Genomic DNA, 17,106 nt, shown 5'->3' with positions numbered 1-17,106 from the left:
GGAGACCTGTGATCTGCTGGGTAGGATGCAGAGGCAAAGTGAGACATCTCAAATGTCACTAGATGCACACCTGAACCAAGATCATGGTACCTATCTATACTTCTGCTTCATTCTAAGTAGAGGAAAAAGTATCACTGTGCATCTAGAAAGAAATCCATACTAGATTTATATTTTTACTGCAGTGTGTGGGGAAAAAAAAAGCGAACAAAAAGATTATTCAACTTTGTTTGGCTTTCTAACATTTTTCTGCTATTAATGGGTTCTTTTTTTTTTTTTTTGTCATTTGTAGATCTCCCTTAGAATAGGATGATGTCTAGCCTGATATAGTTTTTTTATAGTTTTATATATATATATATATATGTATGTATGTTTTGAAACTTATGCAGACATTCTCACCAAAAAAACTATATATATACACATATATATATATATGCCTTTCATCAGTACTTGCTTTAATAATAGACTGCTTGCTTTACATTCTGAAAAGGCTTAAACATCTAAAAAAATGTACATACATTGCTACATTATGATTCTTTATTCGTTGTTCAGTGTTGGTTTTCAGAAGTTTTAAATAAAGATCTGGAAATTGAAATAAAGGAAATAGTTGAATTGCTGCTCAAGTTAAGATCCACACATGATTTTCTTGCGTGAATGAACACAGCATAGCAGCTAAAGTGATCGCCTGATTACAAAGAAGTAAAATCACAAAAAACTGTTTAATCCTATGCCTGTGAAGTTTCTTTAATTTATTCTCAGTTCTGGAAGCATATCTTTTTTATGTAGCTGAAGGCTATCATTATCTTTTTTTTTTCTTTTATCTGTTGGATACAGATATTAGTAAAGTAGAAGCAGATGGGATAGATGCTAACAAGACCTTCCGTATCTCTTACAGGAAGTGTCTTCTTCCTGTCAAATGTCAAACTCCCAGTGGTAGTTGGAAATACTGATTTACTGTTTCAAACTGTCTGAGTCTCAGGAAGTATAGATCCATACAGATCTGTAATCTAGTACAGGTCTTAACTGATTCTAGTTAACATAATTTTAAAGCTGTTTTTAAAATAACTTTTTGTTCCAAAGGCAGAAGTGCAGCAGAGACTCATTATAGAGCTTCATATGTAGACAAACGTTAACTGTGTTTTTCAAACATTTTTATTCCAGTTCTGAGTATGTAAATCAAGGATTAACTCAAGAAAGACTATCTTACAAGTGCCATGAAAATAGTTATTCAGCATCTAAGTGCTGATGATTCTGAAGCATGAGAAAATTTACAACTTTACTTAGATGTGACTTATATAATGTCTACTGAAATAATTTATCATAATCTTCAAATGTGCACATATGTTTTTCTGTACTCTGTCAATACTGTATTTTTTGAGTGTTCGAGTTCAGATAAAACAATAAATAGCAACTGACTACATGTTTCTCTGAACTGAATGTCAGTATTTAAACCAATAAAATTAGTATGGAGCACATAATCAGTGGTAGAATTTAAGTAGGCAAAGAATTTGAGAAATCAATAATAAAACACGTTTTACCTGATACTGGCCAACATGGTGGTTTTACACTGATGGCTAGTTAAAATCCACCGTGCTGCTGTGATACAGAATCTTTTCACACTACCATTTATGTTAGCTTCCTTTGAAAATACTCATTTTTATTCTTAGTGTTAGAGAGCACCTTTGTAATAAATACTGACCTAAAACTGTTGCAGTGCCTCTCACAATGATTTAGTAATAGCTTAACTCTAATCAAATTAATTAAACTCACATGAACCTGCCCTTAAGTTAAAAAAGGAAAAAAAAGGAACCTACCACACAAGCCACTTATGCTCAGTATAAGCTTGCATACAAGATTATTTACCAATGGAAATGAAGGCTCTACTAAATAACGTGTCAAACAGTTGTTACACAAGATTTTAGATGTGTCTTCCTTGATGTCAGTTGATGCCCCTTTTGGTCGATCAGCACCATCAGGCTAATCCAGTCTCGTTGTGTTCTGTTGTATTTCCTCCTCTCACGCTACCTTCTGCCATGACAGCCTAGACCAGGTCCCATAAAAGAACATGATTGTTCCATAGTGATGTACAGCACTGTCCAAAATAATGCTGGCATTGCCCATCATACGATAGTTTTCAGGGAAGTGCAAGCATTGCAGGCTGCAATTGCAGGCTGTAGCTGGGGCTGCATAAGTATTCTGCCATGTCCAAATGACGGCCTGCTGCAAACAGAGACAAGAGTAAGTGCTGATTTTGTTTGCAGGATGGATGCATTTTTTTGCCTTGCTTAGGGGAAACTCTTTAATACTTCTATCAAAGTTAAAAGGCCCACTCATACTAAAAATTCTGAAACTGTTTCAAAGCAGCATTTGCTGAATAGAAGATAAGCTGTCATGGCTGACAAAATCATGTGCTCTGTCTTCTGCTGTATTTGTAAACTGAAGGTTAACTAATTGCTTTTATAATGTTGCAAAATGCTACAAGACAATTGAAAATCAGTGCGTTGCTGCTCTTTAATCTGAAGGATAGAAACCTCAGCTTTAAGAAAAGAGCATTACTTTTTAAACCAAGGAAAATCAATGAAACGGGAATAGGCAGCCATTCTTTCTTGTCTTTTCAGCAAAGAAATAATTGTATAATACATAGTAAAACCTTTATATCTAAACAAATAGGCAGAGAAACAGGAGGGCAGAATAAGTACATCAAAAGACCAGTGAAAGATTCCAAGAAGCACCACAAACGAAACTGAATTTAGAATCAAATGCAGAACTAATCAAATGCAGAAAATATATTTTTGTTATAGCTGTTACATTTCTGAGGATACGGCTTTCAGAACATACAGGGGGTTGAAAAAGCTGAGTTCCAGAAGATTGCGCAGGAAAGCTTTGAGCAGCTTGGGTGAGACTGTAAAAAATGTTATATTGTACAGAGATAGGAACAAGTATAGAACAGAGCAAGGGAAAAATGATGAAAGTCTCAAAATACATCTAATTTAATATTGGTAGTATTATATAGCATTTAACGCTAAAGATTAGAACCTGTTTTCAAAATTCTTATCATTAGGAAAGAACGCTCAATGCTTCAGAAGTTCTTCATCTTAATTTCCAAGCACGTCATGAGAATATTTTTAAAGCTGATGTGAGTTACATACATAATAGATTTTAAGGGAATGTAATAGAAGGTTAAACGTATAAGCTGATATTGGTATTCAAGTTTAATTTTGCTATAAAAGTGACAGATAGGTTCTTTTAACAAATTCCCAGGAGAAAGCATTACAAAATGAATGCATGGCATAGGAGACAGTTACATAATGGACAGCATGGAGGAACTTGGAGGCCTCCTACTTCATGAAATTTGTTGTGAATGGAGATGGGATATGTGAAAGACTGAGCAAAGCAGTGTCTTTTTTTCTATCCCTTTTTGCAATTAAATACTCCAACAAGAAATGATCAACTGGACTGTGCTGCAGAACCAAGAAGTATTTTATATCAAATATGATCTGGAGCACAAATCACATAACTATATTCTTACTATTCAATGAACTATTACCTTAGAAGAACCGAAGTAAAAGTCATACTGTGATTTCAGGATTCATGTAAAGACAAAATTCAAAACTTGACTTTTATAAATGCTGTATGTTTTTTACACTTTGAACAGTGAGTTTGTTGTATACCATTTTCATGGTGTGGGGAGGACCTCATCCATCTTTTTTCAATCAGTCATAATGTTAAGTATATTAGCCTTTCAGTTAGCATTATGTTTTGCTTAGTAGTTGAGCGTTCCGATAGAGTTCCTGGGAAAGGTTATGGAGGCAAACATCCGGTGTGTTTTGGGTAGCAAGATTTAGAGAAAGAGACACCCTTGTCCAGGCAATTAGTTCTTTACAGAGAGCCATCAGCCCTATAGGTGCAACCGTGTGAGTTATATAGGAGCTGTATTCATTTAAGCTTTTTCTGCATCCCTTGTGTCCCTGGGTTGTTTTATGGTTTAATTTTGTTTTTTTCCTCTTTTGTTATTTCTCAAAGAACAACTTGCTAGACAGCTTTTCTTAGAATTGCTCAGTAGTTGATACCAGTGGCTCTGGTTTTGTCTCATGGGAAGGGATTCTTCTTGCAGTGTAACAGAAGTTTCCACTGTTGATCTGCAGACGTGCAGTAACTGTCAGCTTGAAACACACTACTACTACTGGACAATTTAATAAAGCAAACTCTGTTGCTGTTTATTATTCACTCCACTGTGAATAGATACCACGTGGAACTGGGCAAGGTTTATAAATACTGATAACAAATATGTTTGTGTTGTACTTAGTATGTGGTTATTCTTTGTGATACACAAAAATTAAAACTGTGTGCTTAGTTTTTGAAATGTATTGTACTCTGAAATGCAGTTTGTTTCTTAATAGAACAATTCCGCTATCTATACTGTTAATTATAAAAGAGATTGCTTCAATTTTCCTGTTACTAAATGTAATTCCTTAAGTAAGACATCTTATTCTATATCAAGATAATAAATACCAGGCATCGGAAATAAATGAACGTGATAAGAAAAAGAGATGTATAGAATTGCATCTATCTAAAATCAAGTTCTGTATGACTGTGTATCTATCTTGTATCTAAGAGATACAGTGATCCTGCTAATCAATTTTTTGGGGATGAAGTGTATGAACTCTCTGCTTTGCCTGTCATAATTTATGAAATAACTGTGTTGTCTGACCAGAGCAAAACCTGTATCTACAACATGGTGCATACTGACCAACGCAGTCTTGTTATGCAGAGTATGCTACTGATTATTATATTGGCATATTAACATAAATACCATTAACAGTGATTTAGATAAATAATTTTAAGGAATTCCAGTGCTTTTAAACTAAGGAGGTGAACAGAGTTGCCTGAGGAGGTTGGTGCCTTTACTGTGTATCGCAGGGATAATAGTGAAAGTGGTGTATTTTTGATTCAGTCTCCAGAAGAAGGGAATGTCCGAACTACTTCACAGATACCAAGGTTTTTGAGGTATCGAAAATTAAACAAAGAATATGTGATATAACATCATAGTTTCCCTCAGTTTATTAACTGGATGTCACGTGTTCTGTTTTAGAATTCTAACCTGATTCATCAGAAGGTGACTCCTCCTGTGGAGCAACAAGGATCTCCAATCTTATCATTCATTACTCTTGAACAATTTAGTGCTATTCGCCTTGTGCAAAGTGTCCATCAGTCACTTGCTTCTTTAAGTAAAGTCATTAGAGGTACCTCATTACTGAGTTCTGAAGTACAAAGGCTTGCAAGTGCTCTGATAAATCAGAAGGTAAGTACTCTTTCATAAGTTTATATTTAAAGCGATGAAAATGAAAACTCAGTGATATTCTGGTACATATATTTATGTCACTATTTATTCTAAGCTTTTTTTTTATTAACAGTTACTCTAAAATGGATCAGTGAGTTCCAGAGATTCTTAAACATTCTTTTGGGTGGTGATTATACTTAAGAGTTCAAAATGGATTCTCAGATGTGTCATGGAGGTTCAATACTGTCTGAAGGCCCTGAGTAGAGCAGGTTATTTCTCTCCTTTAACAAATGGCTGTCTATGTTACAAACAGCTATTTTTAAGCAATCACGAGCAACTTCCAGTATTAAAACATAGCCATTTTACATCTTGGAGTTTAAGCACATCTGTGCAGCTCTTATGGTTAACATATTGTTGCTAAATAAGTTATATGTTGTTTGGAGATAACTAAATTCATTACCTGGAAACCTTCCAGATGGCCTTCGGTTTTCAGAATGCTTTTTTGATGTTTCTCTTAGAAAGAAAAAATTATCCGTTGAAAAAGCCTCTGGTTAGCTGTATGTATAAAGGTTGCGTATATATGTGCGAGTTATCTATATAAATATTTAATTTACTAATATTTATGGTCTTTAATAACTAACAGAAACATGTTCTTTATAGAATGAAGCCCAGAAAAGTGTTGTTTCAACTGTTTGCAAAAGCTTCTGAGTATATTACATTTTCATTAAGCTTCTTCTTACAGACAAATCCGCTAAGATTAGAAGTTGTTTGATAGTATTTCCATTCCAAATACGAAATCATTCTATACAAGTCAAATATATTAGCCAGTAAAACATGTAAATCTGTCCCCATTCTCCATTTTTAGATTTTCATAAAGTTTTACTGCAGTCATAATCACAGTCTGCAGTCTGCAGCTATTCGTTATGGATTACTGCCATACCACACCAGGCATGTACCTATCAGATTAACCTATCATATTGCCCTATATTCTTGATTTATGAGAAGAGTAACTGAAATTGATAGATCTGTTTCATCCATCAAAATGGACTTGTTTATAAACTAGTACAATTAGCGTCTGCAAATTGCCACACACTATCAGTAATAGCTTAATAATTGTATTCCAAAGATAATCAAACATTCATGTGAAACTCAGTGCTTTTTTCCACCTGTAGCAATTTATCATTTGTCTTGATGATAATACGTAGATATTGAGACTCCCTCTACAATGGAAAGTAATTCCCAAATATTTGGTCTATCTGCATGTGTGGAACAACTCCGGCTTCAAATCATGTTATGTTATTTATTGATCTGTCAAATTTCTAAATAAAATAAATATTAGTTAGTCTTTTTAGATTAACAAAACAGCATTTGTGAGCAAAATAGCCATACAATTAGGATAAATGAGCATTTTTATGTAGCAGTCTCATTGTCTTTTTAAACACATTTTGACTGCATGGTTGAAAATGGTGCTAAAGTACAAGTCACAGTAAATGCAAAGGACACATGTAATGTATAATGGTCATTTCTTAGTATTTATAGTTACATTTCTTCTCATTGAGCAAGTTTGGGTTCCTTGTGTTCTTGAGTTGCACCTTTAAATTGGAAGCAGCAGGAGCTATGAAGCCAATCACTGTCACAAAAATGTACTTAATGATTCTGTGCATTTTTATCACTCCCAAGCATCAGTTCAGTGCTTCCTGATCTGTTGAATGAAGTATTTCTGGCATTTTTTATGCGTACTTAACCATTTACCTTGACACAGATCACTTTATTGGATTGTGACCATAAAGCAATCTTTTCAGCAGCTCTCCAGAGAGACTAATAGCAGTCTCTTGTAATCACAGCAGCTAGATCTCTGTATATTTGTCATCTGAAGTGATTTGCTTAATGCTTTTTCTCTACACTTATGTTTATTTTAATGTGGTTGTGAATTAGCTAATAAAAGAGTATTTAAAAAAAAACTTACATTTGAAAAGAACAAATTCTTTAGTTTTAAGATTACAGCATGTGAAGAAGCTGCTAGAATACAAAAAAAAAGTGAAAATAGATGTATGACTTCAGTTAGTAAGTCTGATTTCAACAATTGATTTCAATAGCTGATTTCAACAATTACTGTTGTTTATGCAAAATTGAAATGTTAATATGCCTCCGTACTAACAATTAGCTAACATCTTTCTTTTTGACTTAGATTAATTTAGATTGATATATTATCAGTGTAAGTTGAATGCCTTCTAAATGACAGTGAAGTGAGCTGTCCATAAATGTGTATCTATTAAGAGCCTGCAAAAATTGAAGGATAATGTTTGCTCTATTCAAAAAGTAACTAATTATGCAATAAAGCATGCAGCTTTATGTAAAGTATAAATATATAAACTGCTTTATAAACTTGTTCTATAGATAAACAGAATTTGTGTTCAAAGGTCCAAAAACTTTTTTATCTTTAAAGTAGACATGACAGATACTTTGAAAGATCACAGAATCACAGAATGGCGAGCTTTGGAATGGACCTCAAGGATCATGAATCTCCAACCCCCCTGCCACATGCAGGGCCACCAGTCTCCCCATTTAATGCTAGACCAGGCTGCCCAGGGCCAAAAGGATACCTTCTTATAAGAAGTTCTGTGATCAAATTGTGAAAATCTGTTCAATGCATAGCAGTTAGAGCAGGAACTTCAATGAAAGCCCACCTGCAAATGTTAAACAGTGTAAACTGAGATATTTAATACTAAACTTATGTAGTATTATGCAGTTTTTACCAGATGGTATTTTATGCCAATTCTTTTTTAATTTTTTTGGAACTTACTGATGTTTCTTGATTGAATAGTAGAGGTTCTTGCAAGTTCTCCATCTTTGTGAGTCCCATAAAGAATTTACAAAATGAAGACCTTCCTATTAGTGGTTATATACTTTCATTATTATATTACTTGTCGTGCCTTCTTTTGTAGAAATATTTTATTTCCAGGTTATTTCACTTCATTCAGATTACTAGATTAAAATGAAGTAGTTTTGAAATACTTTCTTTCAGTAAGTATCCTTTTATTTCAGTGTCCCCTCACATGGCAAAGCAAGTGGGAAGGTCCAGAAGATCCTTTACAGTATATTAGAAGTCTTGTAGCTCGAGCACTTGCCATACAGGTAATTTTAAAGAGTCATTTTAACTCAGTATTTTGGTGTTCAGTTACACAGTGTATCGTATGTATTGCATTATAGTAGTTAGAATTTGTGTGATGAAGCTTGTTAAAATGAAAACAGGAATGCAGGCCAACCCAGGGCAGTGAATGGAATGGGTAGAGCCAGGATCCACCCCTTCTCTGACCTTATTTAAGGGTTACAGTGGAGATGAGTGTATCTCTCTGGAGAATCCTGCATACCTGAGGCCTTCTGAAGGGAAGCAGCTTCTTTTCCTTATTTCTGTGCCTATGGCTGTTGTGTTTGAGCAAATCCTCACTCGCTGAAGCCTGGTACCTTGATACTCTATCTTGGTTATGCTTTCCATTGTACTGCATTACAATAGCTTTATCTTTAAACACTTTTCAATGTGCCCCAGGACAATCTTCTCCTTAACATCTTCAGAGACTGAGTTTATGCTAACAAGGTCTTCTCTTATGCCCTTTCTGCAGGTGGGTGTAACTCACAATCTTGCAGTCAGTGGGGACCTCCCCAGAATTCCACAGCCTCTGGTAAATTGTTGAGAGGTGTGCAGATATAAAGTCTGCTCATTCCTTCAGCATTCTGAGGTGAATCCCATCAGGCACTGTGGATTTAGGAACAGTGAGCTGATACAGCTGGTCCCTTACAATTTCAGCATCCAGACATTTACATTTAGGTAGAAATATCTTTAGTTAAAGTACTTGAATTGACAGGAGAGTTATATTGACAGAGAGATAGAAGTGATGTATTTATCTGCCCACTGTAAATTAATATTGAAGGACACAAGTGTAGTATTTTGAATTTACGTAGAAAGTTTTTTCAGAAGTGACCAGTCTTCTGTTGGCTCCAGACATGAAACAAAGATCATTTGTTTTTGACAGTCTTGTCTGGTGGTATATGACACAAATTTCAACATTAGTGTTGATTTATATTCAGAAAGAAGATTTGAGGAGGAACATGATTTCTAGTCATAAACTTTTCTAGAGAAACTACCCAATGGAAGTTTCTGAAGTATTCGTAAGATTCTTGTTATGCAAATCATTTATTTTGGTTAGTGCTTAATTTTACTTAATTGTCTACTGCAGAAATGGCTCAAACTATGAACAAACAAGTCTGAAAATGTATAGTAGCAAGTGATAATGCATATTCAGATGTTATTTGGTCATATTATTAGAGTTGGGCTTAGTTCCCTGTGTCTTTTGACATTATTATAGTCATTAATAAAAAGCATAACATATGGCTTTCTCCTACTGTGTGTCAGCTTTGTTTATAATCTTCAAGAGTAACAGTTGGTGACTTCTATATGTTATTTGGTTGTAAGAATTTCCTTACTTCTGTGTTTTCTTAAAATAAGAATTTAAGATTAGAGTACAGGCTTCCTTTTGGAGTACACCTTCCATACAAAGTGGAAATAGTGTAACAGATGAAATTACTGCTAAGTAACAGTAATATATGGTTTTTAACCAAGCAAATTCAGAAAACTTTCCAGAATTTCCATATATTACTCCAGCTAACTATTGACAAATGTGCTGCATTATATCACCATGATAGAAATCTTCCTTTTTCATTGTTCAGACTGTTGACAGTGTTGTGCATTTGATTTATGATTGAATTGTTTACAACGTAGAAAAAATTTTACTGTCCAAGAGGGACAGCTTATTAAAGCAGACCTTTGCAATAGATATTTAACTGTGTTCTTAGGTTGTAACTTATGTTGGTTTTTTTGTTGTTAGCAAAAACAGAAATCAGTCACAGATGACCAGATAATAATCATTACTTTTGATTATTATTATATTGATTATTATTATTTTGATATAAATTTATGATGTGAAATATATAATACTATTTTGTTTAAAGAAATTCTTGATCAGGCTGTTCTGCTTCTCAAGCTTCTGCTCAAATCTCAAATGAAGCACGTTTTCTGTTTTTACTGTAATATGAATTTGACCGGAAAACATGGATTCTATCTTATTATGCACTTAAGTTAAATCATCTTTTTTCCTTAAGTGTGATTCCAATTTATTTTATGCATGTTACACAAAGATTTTGATTCACCTTAATCATTTTTTAATTAGCTTTCATTTTCCTCTGACTTTTCATTATTATTTTATAAATATATTTTATAATTCATTGAATATGTCTTTGGTTTCTCAGGGATTTAATAAAGGCAAATAGATATTCTCATCATTCTGCAAATTATCTTCAAACTTATATTGCAGTGAAGGCCCTATTTTTTTTAATTGGTTTAGTTTTATATGAACTCCTTCGTGTTTTCCATCATTAATTGTACCTCCCTCTGCTTCTGTCACTGTAAGATAATGACTCCTACCTTCACCGTTAGGGAAACTTAGGTTCTGTGTACTTGAAGAGGGAAAAAAAAAAACAAAACATTGAAACTTGAAAGAGGTAAAGAAAGGTTGCTTCTAATAAGGATGCAGTAGACCTGTACTTAGGCTATTAATTAAAGGCTGCCTTGTCAAAGTATTTACTGCCAGTGCAGAAAATAAAAGCAACTTCTTTGTGACTGGAATCGAATGGTGTTGTATTAAAACTGTGTGGGACACTGTATGGAGAGGCTTCCTTGAAAGCCTTAATTTGTTTAAAAAAAGAAAAAGATTGAAGTGAACATCTTGGAGGCTTTTCTGAAACTCAAACTGATACAGAGATTTCCAGTGGAAGATATTTTGAAATCATTATTTGGTGTATTTGTTATTATTGGATCCATTACTGTCTTCCAAATCTTACAATACCAGGAACCTAATATTTACTAAACAGCTAAAATAGGATTATAATGTGTACTGTACTGTATCTTTCAACTTGTCAGTTGGTCTTTGTGTAGATATTACAGCTGTGAGCTAAAATGTGTGGAATGAGTGTCTTCAGCTATCAGCATTTTTTGATTGCATTGTAGTGCCTTACCTATCTGTCTTTTCTGAGGTGATTTGTTATCTCAGACATTTCTATAGCACAGTTTTGCACCATTCACAGTGGTGTACTGGTCTGATAATGTATTTGTTTTTTATGTATACTAGTCTTGCATTTCAGTTCTGGATGCCTTAGATTTTGTGTGACCTACTGAAAAATATGAGGGAGAGAAAAAAATGGGCCTGTTTGAACAGCTGTTTTCATAACAGCAAAGCAAAAGTAAAAGAAGGGAAAGCAAGGAAACACTGCTTCAAAATGAAAAGCTATGGCTGAACAGCAATTCATTGCACATGAATAGTATTTCTCTTAATACTTTCATTGTGAGGAGAGACCATGTCTTTAAAAAGGTAACTGAACTGGAACCCTAGCGTGTGGTTCTGGACGTTTCAAAAGATAGCAGAATCCTTTAAACATACACTTAAGAAAGCTTAATCCAGTGGACTGAAGGGTGTAGTGGATTCCTTCCCTCCTGAGTCCCCTGAGATTATAGGCTGGTGTTTGTCCTCATTTTCCACACCCTGCAAAGCTGAGGCTGAATTCCAGAATAAGCAGCAAACATGTTCCACACAGACACAGCCAGACATGCAGCCTGACGGAGAGAAGTACCTTCACAGGCAGCTACATGAACGCTGGCAGCGCAAATAGCCCTATTGTGTTTCTTTGGTTTTTAGTGCTCAAGAAAAATACCCTCCGTGATTTTCTGATTTTTGATCTCTCCACTGGTCTGGTTTCCAATCCCTCAGTCTGCAACAGGCAGCCCAGACCTCTGGCTGATATGGCACGAGGTTTGTGAGAGGATTCCCTCTCCCCACTCTCCCCAGACAGGGAACACATGTGAACAGAAAATAAGTAAAACAGAACTTAAAGGACAGGACAGACTCTGCTGATGCCATTCTTGCTCATCCCTGATCCACTCTGAATCATCCCTTTTCCCAATCTTTGGTACTACCCCTAAATATCCTGCTATATATTCACCCACTCTGGCACTCCATGGAAAGTTTTGTACCCCTTAGAGTTTGCATAGCTTTTCAGTTTCTTTTGATAGATTGCCGTAGTGGATTTTGGAGCATGAGCAGTAGCTTGATGGTATGTCTCGTGTGATCTTAGGAGTAGCTGATTTGGATGGATTATGTTAGCTGCATTCCCCACTTTACTGTTGCTCTTCCCATCACTCTATTTTAATATGTATTTGTCCAGGTATGTGTATAATGCAGAATACTTCAGATTTAGTATTTTAATTAAACACAAGGGTTCCTAAAAATATTGTTCTAAATCTATTATTTTAAATCAAAGTTCAAAATGCTATAGAGAATCCACTTTATTCTGAAGAATTCTGTCAAGAATATCAAAACAAAAATACAACTACAGACTACTATTATCTGCTAAGAACCTGAGAATTAATTAGTTATCACAGCTTCCATCTCATTGCGGTATGATTTCAGTTTGTACAGAATTTATCAGCCAGGATTCATTCTTTAAATAACTGTTTTTTATCTAAGTGATATCTGCTTTGGAAAAGTAGGGAACAGGGGCACAATAAAAATTTAGATCTTTTCTTTCCCTCCTGGAGAAGGCAAATTTGAAGATATAATAGATTTATTGTTGTATCCTATCCCCCTTTAATCAATTATTCACTTAAATTAAGTAGTGGCTGTATAGAATAGTAGTAACTTGTAAAGATACACTGTCCAAAGAGGAGTTCTGAAGGCTATGTTGTAAAATAAAAATATCAGACTATTACAGATCAGTGAAAGTTGTCCACTGAAATACGGTCTGTTTTCCAAGGAAGCTAAAGCAGAAGGTGAACCTTTTTTATGTTCAGAGAGTTGATGTCCTCTTGTGACTTAGCAAGACACTGTGTTCATGTGTAGGGGCCTGAGGTGGAAGGATTCCTTATTTCTTAAGTTGTTGTTCCTTTTTCCTTTTTCCTTTTTTTTCCTTTAAGCACTAGTTGAAAGCTTTACATTCCAAAAATATTGAAATCATTATTCTTTGAATGAAATAAGTCTTACTTCCACATTGAGTCTGCAAGCTGTGCATTTTTAAATGGAAGTAATGTCAGTGTACAGAGATTATCCCTCATTTGGAAAAATAATTTGTTTTACGTGTGGGGAAAACAGGTTTTGAAATGCAGCACTGGGAAAGGAAAGTTATCTTTACCTGCATTCGGTTTGGTTTCATTGTGAATTATTGAAGCTCAATTCCAATGAAATTTAGATCCTCTGCTAAGGGAGGCATCCACAGGTTATGGGTTTTTCCAAAAACTTCAGCCTTATATCTTTTGAAATGTAATTTGTTTCAACAGAATTCAACTCTGTTGATTACATTCTCAATTCTAAGCATGTTTTATGAGTGTAGGTATTTTTTTCATTATTAAACACTACCTTGTAAGCAGAAGTTTGAACAGCATCCTTCATCATACCGCTGAAGAGCTGATGATCTATATGATTGTAGAAAATTGATAGCGGAAGGCAATCACTCATAAAAAGACTTTTGTAGTTCATAAAAAAGAAACGAGTTGTTACTGTGCATATTCTAAAAAATTAAAATGATCATTTTTCTTAATCTCAGTTCAATTTGTTGATTTGTGGGAGTTTTTTTAGGCAGATTTGTTTATTTTTTAATGTATGGATGCAAGTTACTCTACATACTCCGTAACTGAGTGGAAACTGGGTCATGTGTTTAATGTGTGTATGATTTAATGCTGTAGTTTTACACTTTATTAAATCTAATAAAATAAACATCATTTGCTGATCTTTCTCCTTAAGATCCAAGATGCATTTTCAGAATGCGGAGAGAAAGATGAACACACACAGTGCTAAATGTAAATGAACTGTATGTATTTAAATTTTTTAAATTTATGATGTTGATTGCCTCATTTTAAATAACTCATTTTTCATTCTTTCTTTATCATGGACAAAACTGTGATGCAAAAGATAAAACAGAGGGGTAAAATGAATAGTTTAGTCTGAATTTTTAATTTAAAAACTTCATATATTTTTTCAAATGTCAGATCTGTTCTAATGAATATATACTGGGTTTGTACCACTGTATTGTAGTATCTCTCTCATAAATGTTAAATATTGAATGTCTAGTTATGCACCCTGAAAGTCTGAGATTTTGCAACATTTCTTTGCGTCACTAAGATCAGCCAAGAGAGAAAATACACATGCTGAAAAAAAACACTGAATTGAAAGGAAAAAAATAAATGGTAGTAAGAGTGGTCAGACACCAGACAAATGTGTGCTCCTGAGGAAAGTCTGTGAGATGTTTTCCCTAGGTTATGCCATCTGTCTATCCAGGATACTTGTGAGAACAGGTTTGAATGTGGCATCGTGCCATAAAATCACCAAGGTTGGAAAAGACCTCTGGGATCATCGTGTCCAACTGTCCACTTAACACACATATTTTCCTGCTAAACTGTGTTCCTTTGAGCAACATCCCAATGCTTCTTGGACACTCACAGGTCTGTTTCTTCTACACAGTCTTCTAGCCACAATGCTCCAAGCCTGCAGCATTGCTTGGGATTGTGGCCAAAGTGCAGGACCCGGCACTCGGTCTTGTTGAGCTTCATCTCAGTTGGCCTCAGCCCAGCCTGTCCAGATCCCTCTGTAGAGCCTTCCTACCCTCAGGCAGATCAACATTTCCTGCCATCTTGGTGTCATCTGCAAGCTTACTGAGGGTACGCTCAATGCCCTCATCCAGATCATCAGTAAAGATGCTGAACAGGACAGGCCTCAATACCAACCCCTAGGGAACATCACTCATGATGGGTCGCCAGCTGGATTTAACTCCATTCACCACCACTCTCTGGGCCCAGCCATCCAGTTAGTTCTTTAACCAGTAAAGTGTGTACCTGTTTAGGCCATGGGCTGCCAGATTCCCCAAGGAGAATACTGGGGAGGCAGTGTCAAAGGCTGCTCTTTCACTGCATTCTCTTAGTGAGGTCTTTGTTGCACTTTGCTAACTTGGGAAAAAAAATCTTACTCTGTGTGTAGGAAAGTGTTAACATCTCAGTAAGGACTTGAACATATCTTCCTTTCTGTGGGCCCTCTTCATCCAGTCCATGCTAAGACTAACAGATATTTTCATCATCCCTGGACTCCAGTAATGTCCAACTTAAGAAGACTAAGAACAAGGTAGAAGCATGCCAAGGGGCTTGGCCCATAAATGAGGCAGTGTCTGAACAAGATCTCTTGTTCAGCCTGCAGACTTGATGATGAGCTGTTTTCTCAGAACATCACCAAAAAAAAATCAGTTTCGGGCTTTAACAAAAGTTTTGTATGCTATAAGAAGCTCTACTTGAGTTGTCTTTAGTCTGAATGCTGTGTAGAAACATTTATTCATACCCATTTATTACACCAATTTAAAAAAAATAAATAAATTGTGTCTACACAAAATTATTCCTGGTTGAACAAACTTCTTGATAGTCAGAGCAGTTGTAGCGCTCTCTCAGTGCTGCGTAAGTAGCATTAGCATGAGTCAGCATGGTGTGTCCCTGGATTCTGTCTGCCAGGACAGGGCCAGGCAGTCATGTAGTTGCTTGGTTCTAGTGCAGCTGCATCAGCTGGAGTTTGTTCTGTGATTTCTTTCTTCCTTGTAGAAAAGTAGAGTTCTTTGTTTTTTGGCTGTCATGTTTTTTTGGGATATGTATCCGGTACAGTTAAGCAATTCTGATTAGATTGCTATAGTACGTTTGATAAACTTTGCTTACGTACATGGGAGTTAGGATGAGGATTGATAGTTGCTGATAGATGAGAGTTCTGTTAAGCAGGCATGGTTGAGAGATTTTCTTTGAATTTTGGCAGTCTCAAGAGAGGATGTTAGCAAAAAACTGCTAAACAGCTAAAAAACCCAAACCCAGGTTTTGACTGATGACTGCAGCACAAGCGGTCATTATCTCTGAAGAGGAACAAGGAGTGTGAGGGATATGCTTGACTGAAAATCTGTATCTCGTGGGATGTTCACCAGAGAAAATGAACCATGGTAAAGGAAGCAGTTCTCTGTTGGCTCCCTTTACCACAATACAGTATTCAAGGTGGTACAGTGGAACACACAGCAGTAAACTGTTTCATCGTTAATTGTGCCTGGAATACTGAGTATTCTTTACCTTGTTCAGCCTTGCTAGCTTCATCACAACTGCATTCCTGCTCCAGAGGTCCACAATGGAATTGACAAACTCACTTTGTCCAAGGATTCGGGTCAGCACTCTCATCTGTTACCCGTAAATAAATATTATACACCATTATTTTCTGTGCCTGGCAACTTCTTATCAGTGGCAGTTGGAAGTAGGACCATAATCTGTGTTCAGTGATTGTCAAGAAAATAACTGAAAATAGTTATTTTTGAGATATGTTAATCAGCAGCTTGTTAGAATTTTGTTACGGCTCTTATGTAGTCATCGTTGTGATATTCTTACTAAATGTAGGAACCAGCAACTCAGAAAAGTTCAGTTACTGTTTTGATGAAAATGAATTAATGCAGTAACCAGAATGAAATCAGATTTGTTAATGCTTCCCTCAGCTGTGCCTTCGTGCACAACCGCTTCTGGCACATTGTTAACTAGCAAGTTGATGCTAATAGACTCAGAATTTGTATGCTCTAACAACATGCCATTGCATTAACATTCAGACTCCCCAAACAAATACGGAACTTCTGAGGCATATCGAACTGAAATGAAGAAATAGTATTATATTTAAAGTACTAAGCAACAGTTTTTGTTTGTATACTCTAAAATAACAGAATGAAATCCA

At 35.4% G+C, this 17,106-nt stretch overlaps 1 protein-coding gene across 1 annotated transcript in view; it reads left to right on the top strand.

Annotated features, from left to right (window-relative positions):
* The window catches only part of DYNC2H1 (dynein cytoplasmic 2 heavy chain 1), a 135,233-nt gene that overhangs the window by 104,626 nt on the left and 13,501 nt on the right, over positions 1 to 17,106 (top strand). Inside the window, exons 84-85 of the mRNA XM_042838934.1 lie at positions 5,090 to 5,299; positions 8,324 to 8,413. Of these exons, the coding sequence (XP_042694868.1) occupies positions 5,090 to 5,299; positions 8,324 to 8,413 (300 nt within the window). The remainder of the gene's footprint in view (positions 1 to 5,089; positions 5,300 to 8,323; positions 8,414 to 17,106) is intronic.

Source organism: Centrocercus urophasianus, unplaced genomic scaffold (assembly GCF_019232065.1).
Source record: "Centrocercus urophasianus isolate 14NV4802_14NV808 unplaced genomic scaffold, USGS_Curo_1.0 seq_9, whole genome shotgun sequence".
Lineage (NCBI taxonomy): Eukaryota > Metazoa > Chordata > Aves > Galliformes > Phasianidae > Centrocercus > Centrocercus urophasianus.
The sequence above is the reverse complement of the archived record's forward strand: the minus strand, read 5'-3'. Positions and strand labels throughout refer to the sequence as shown.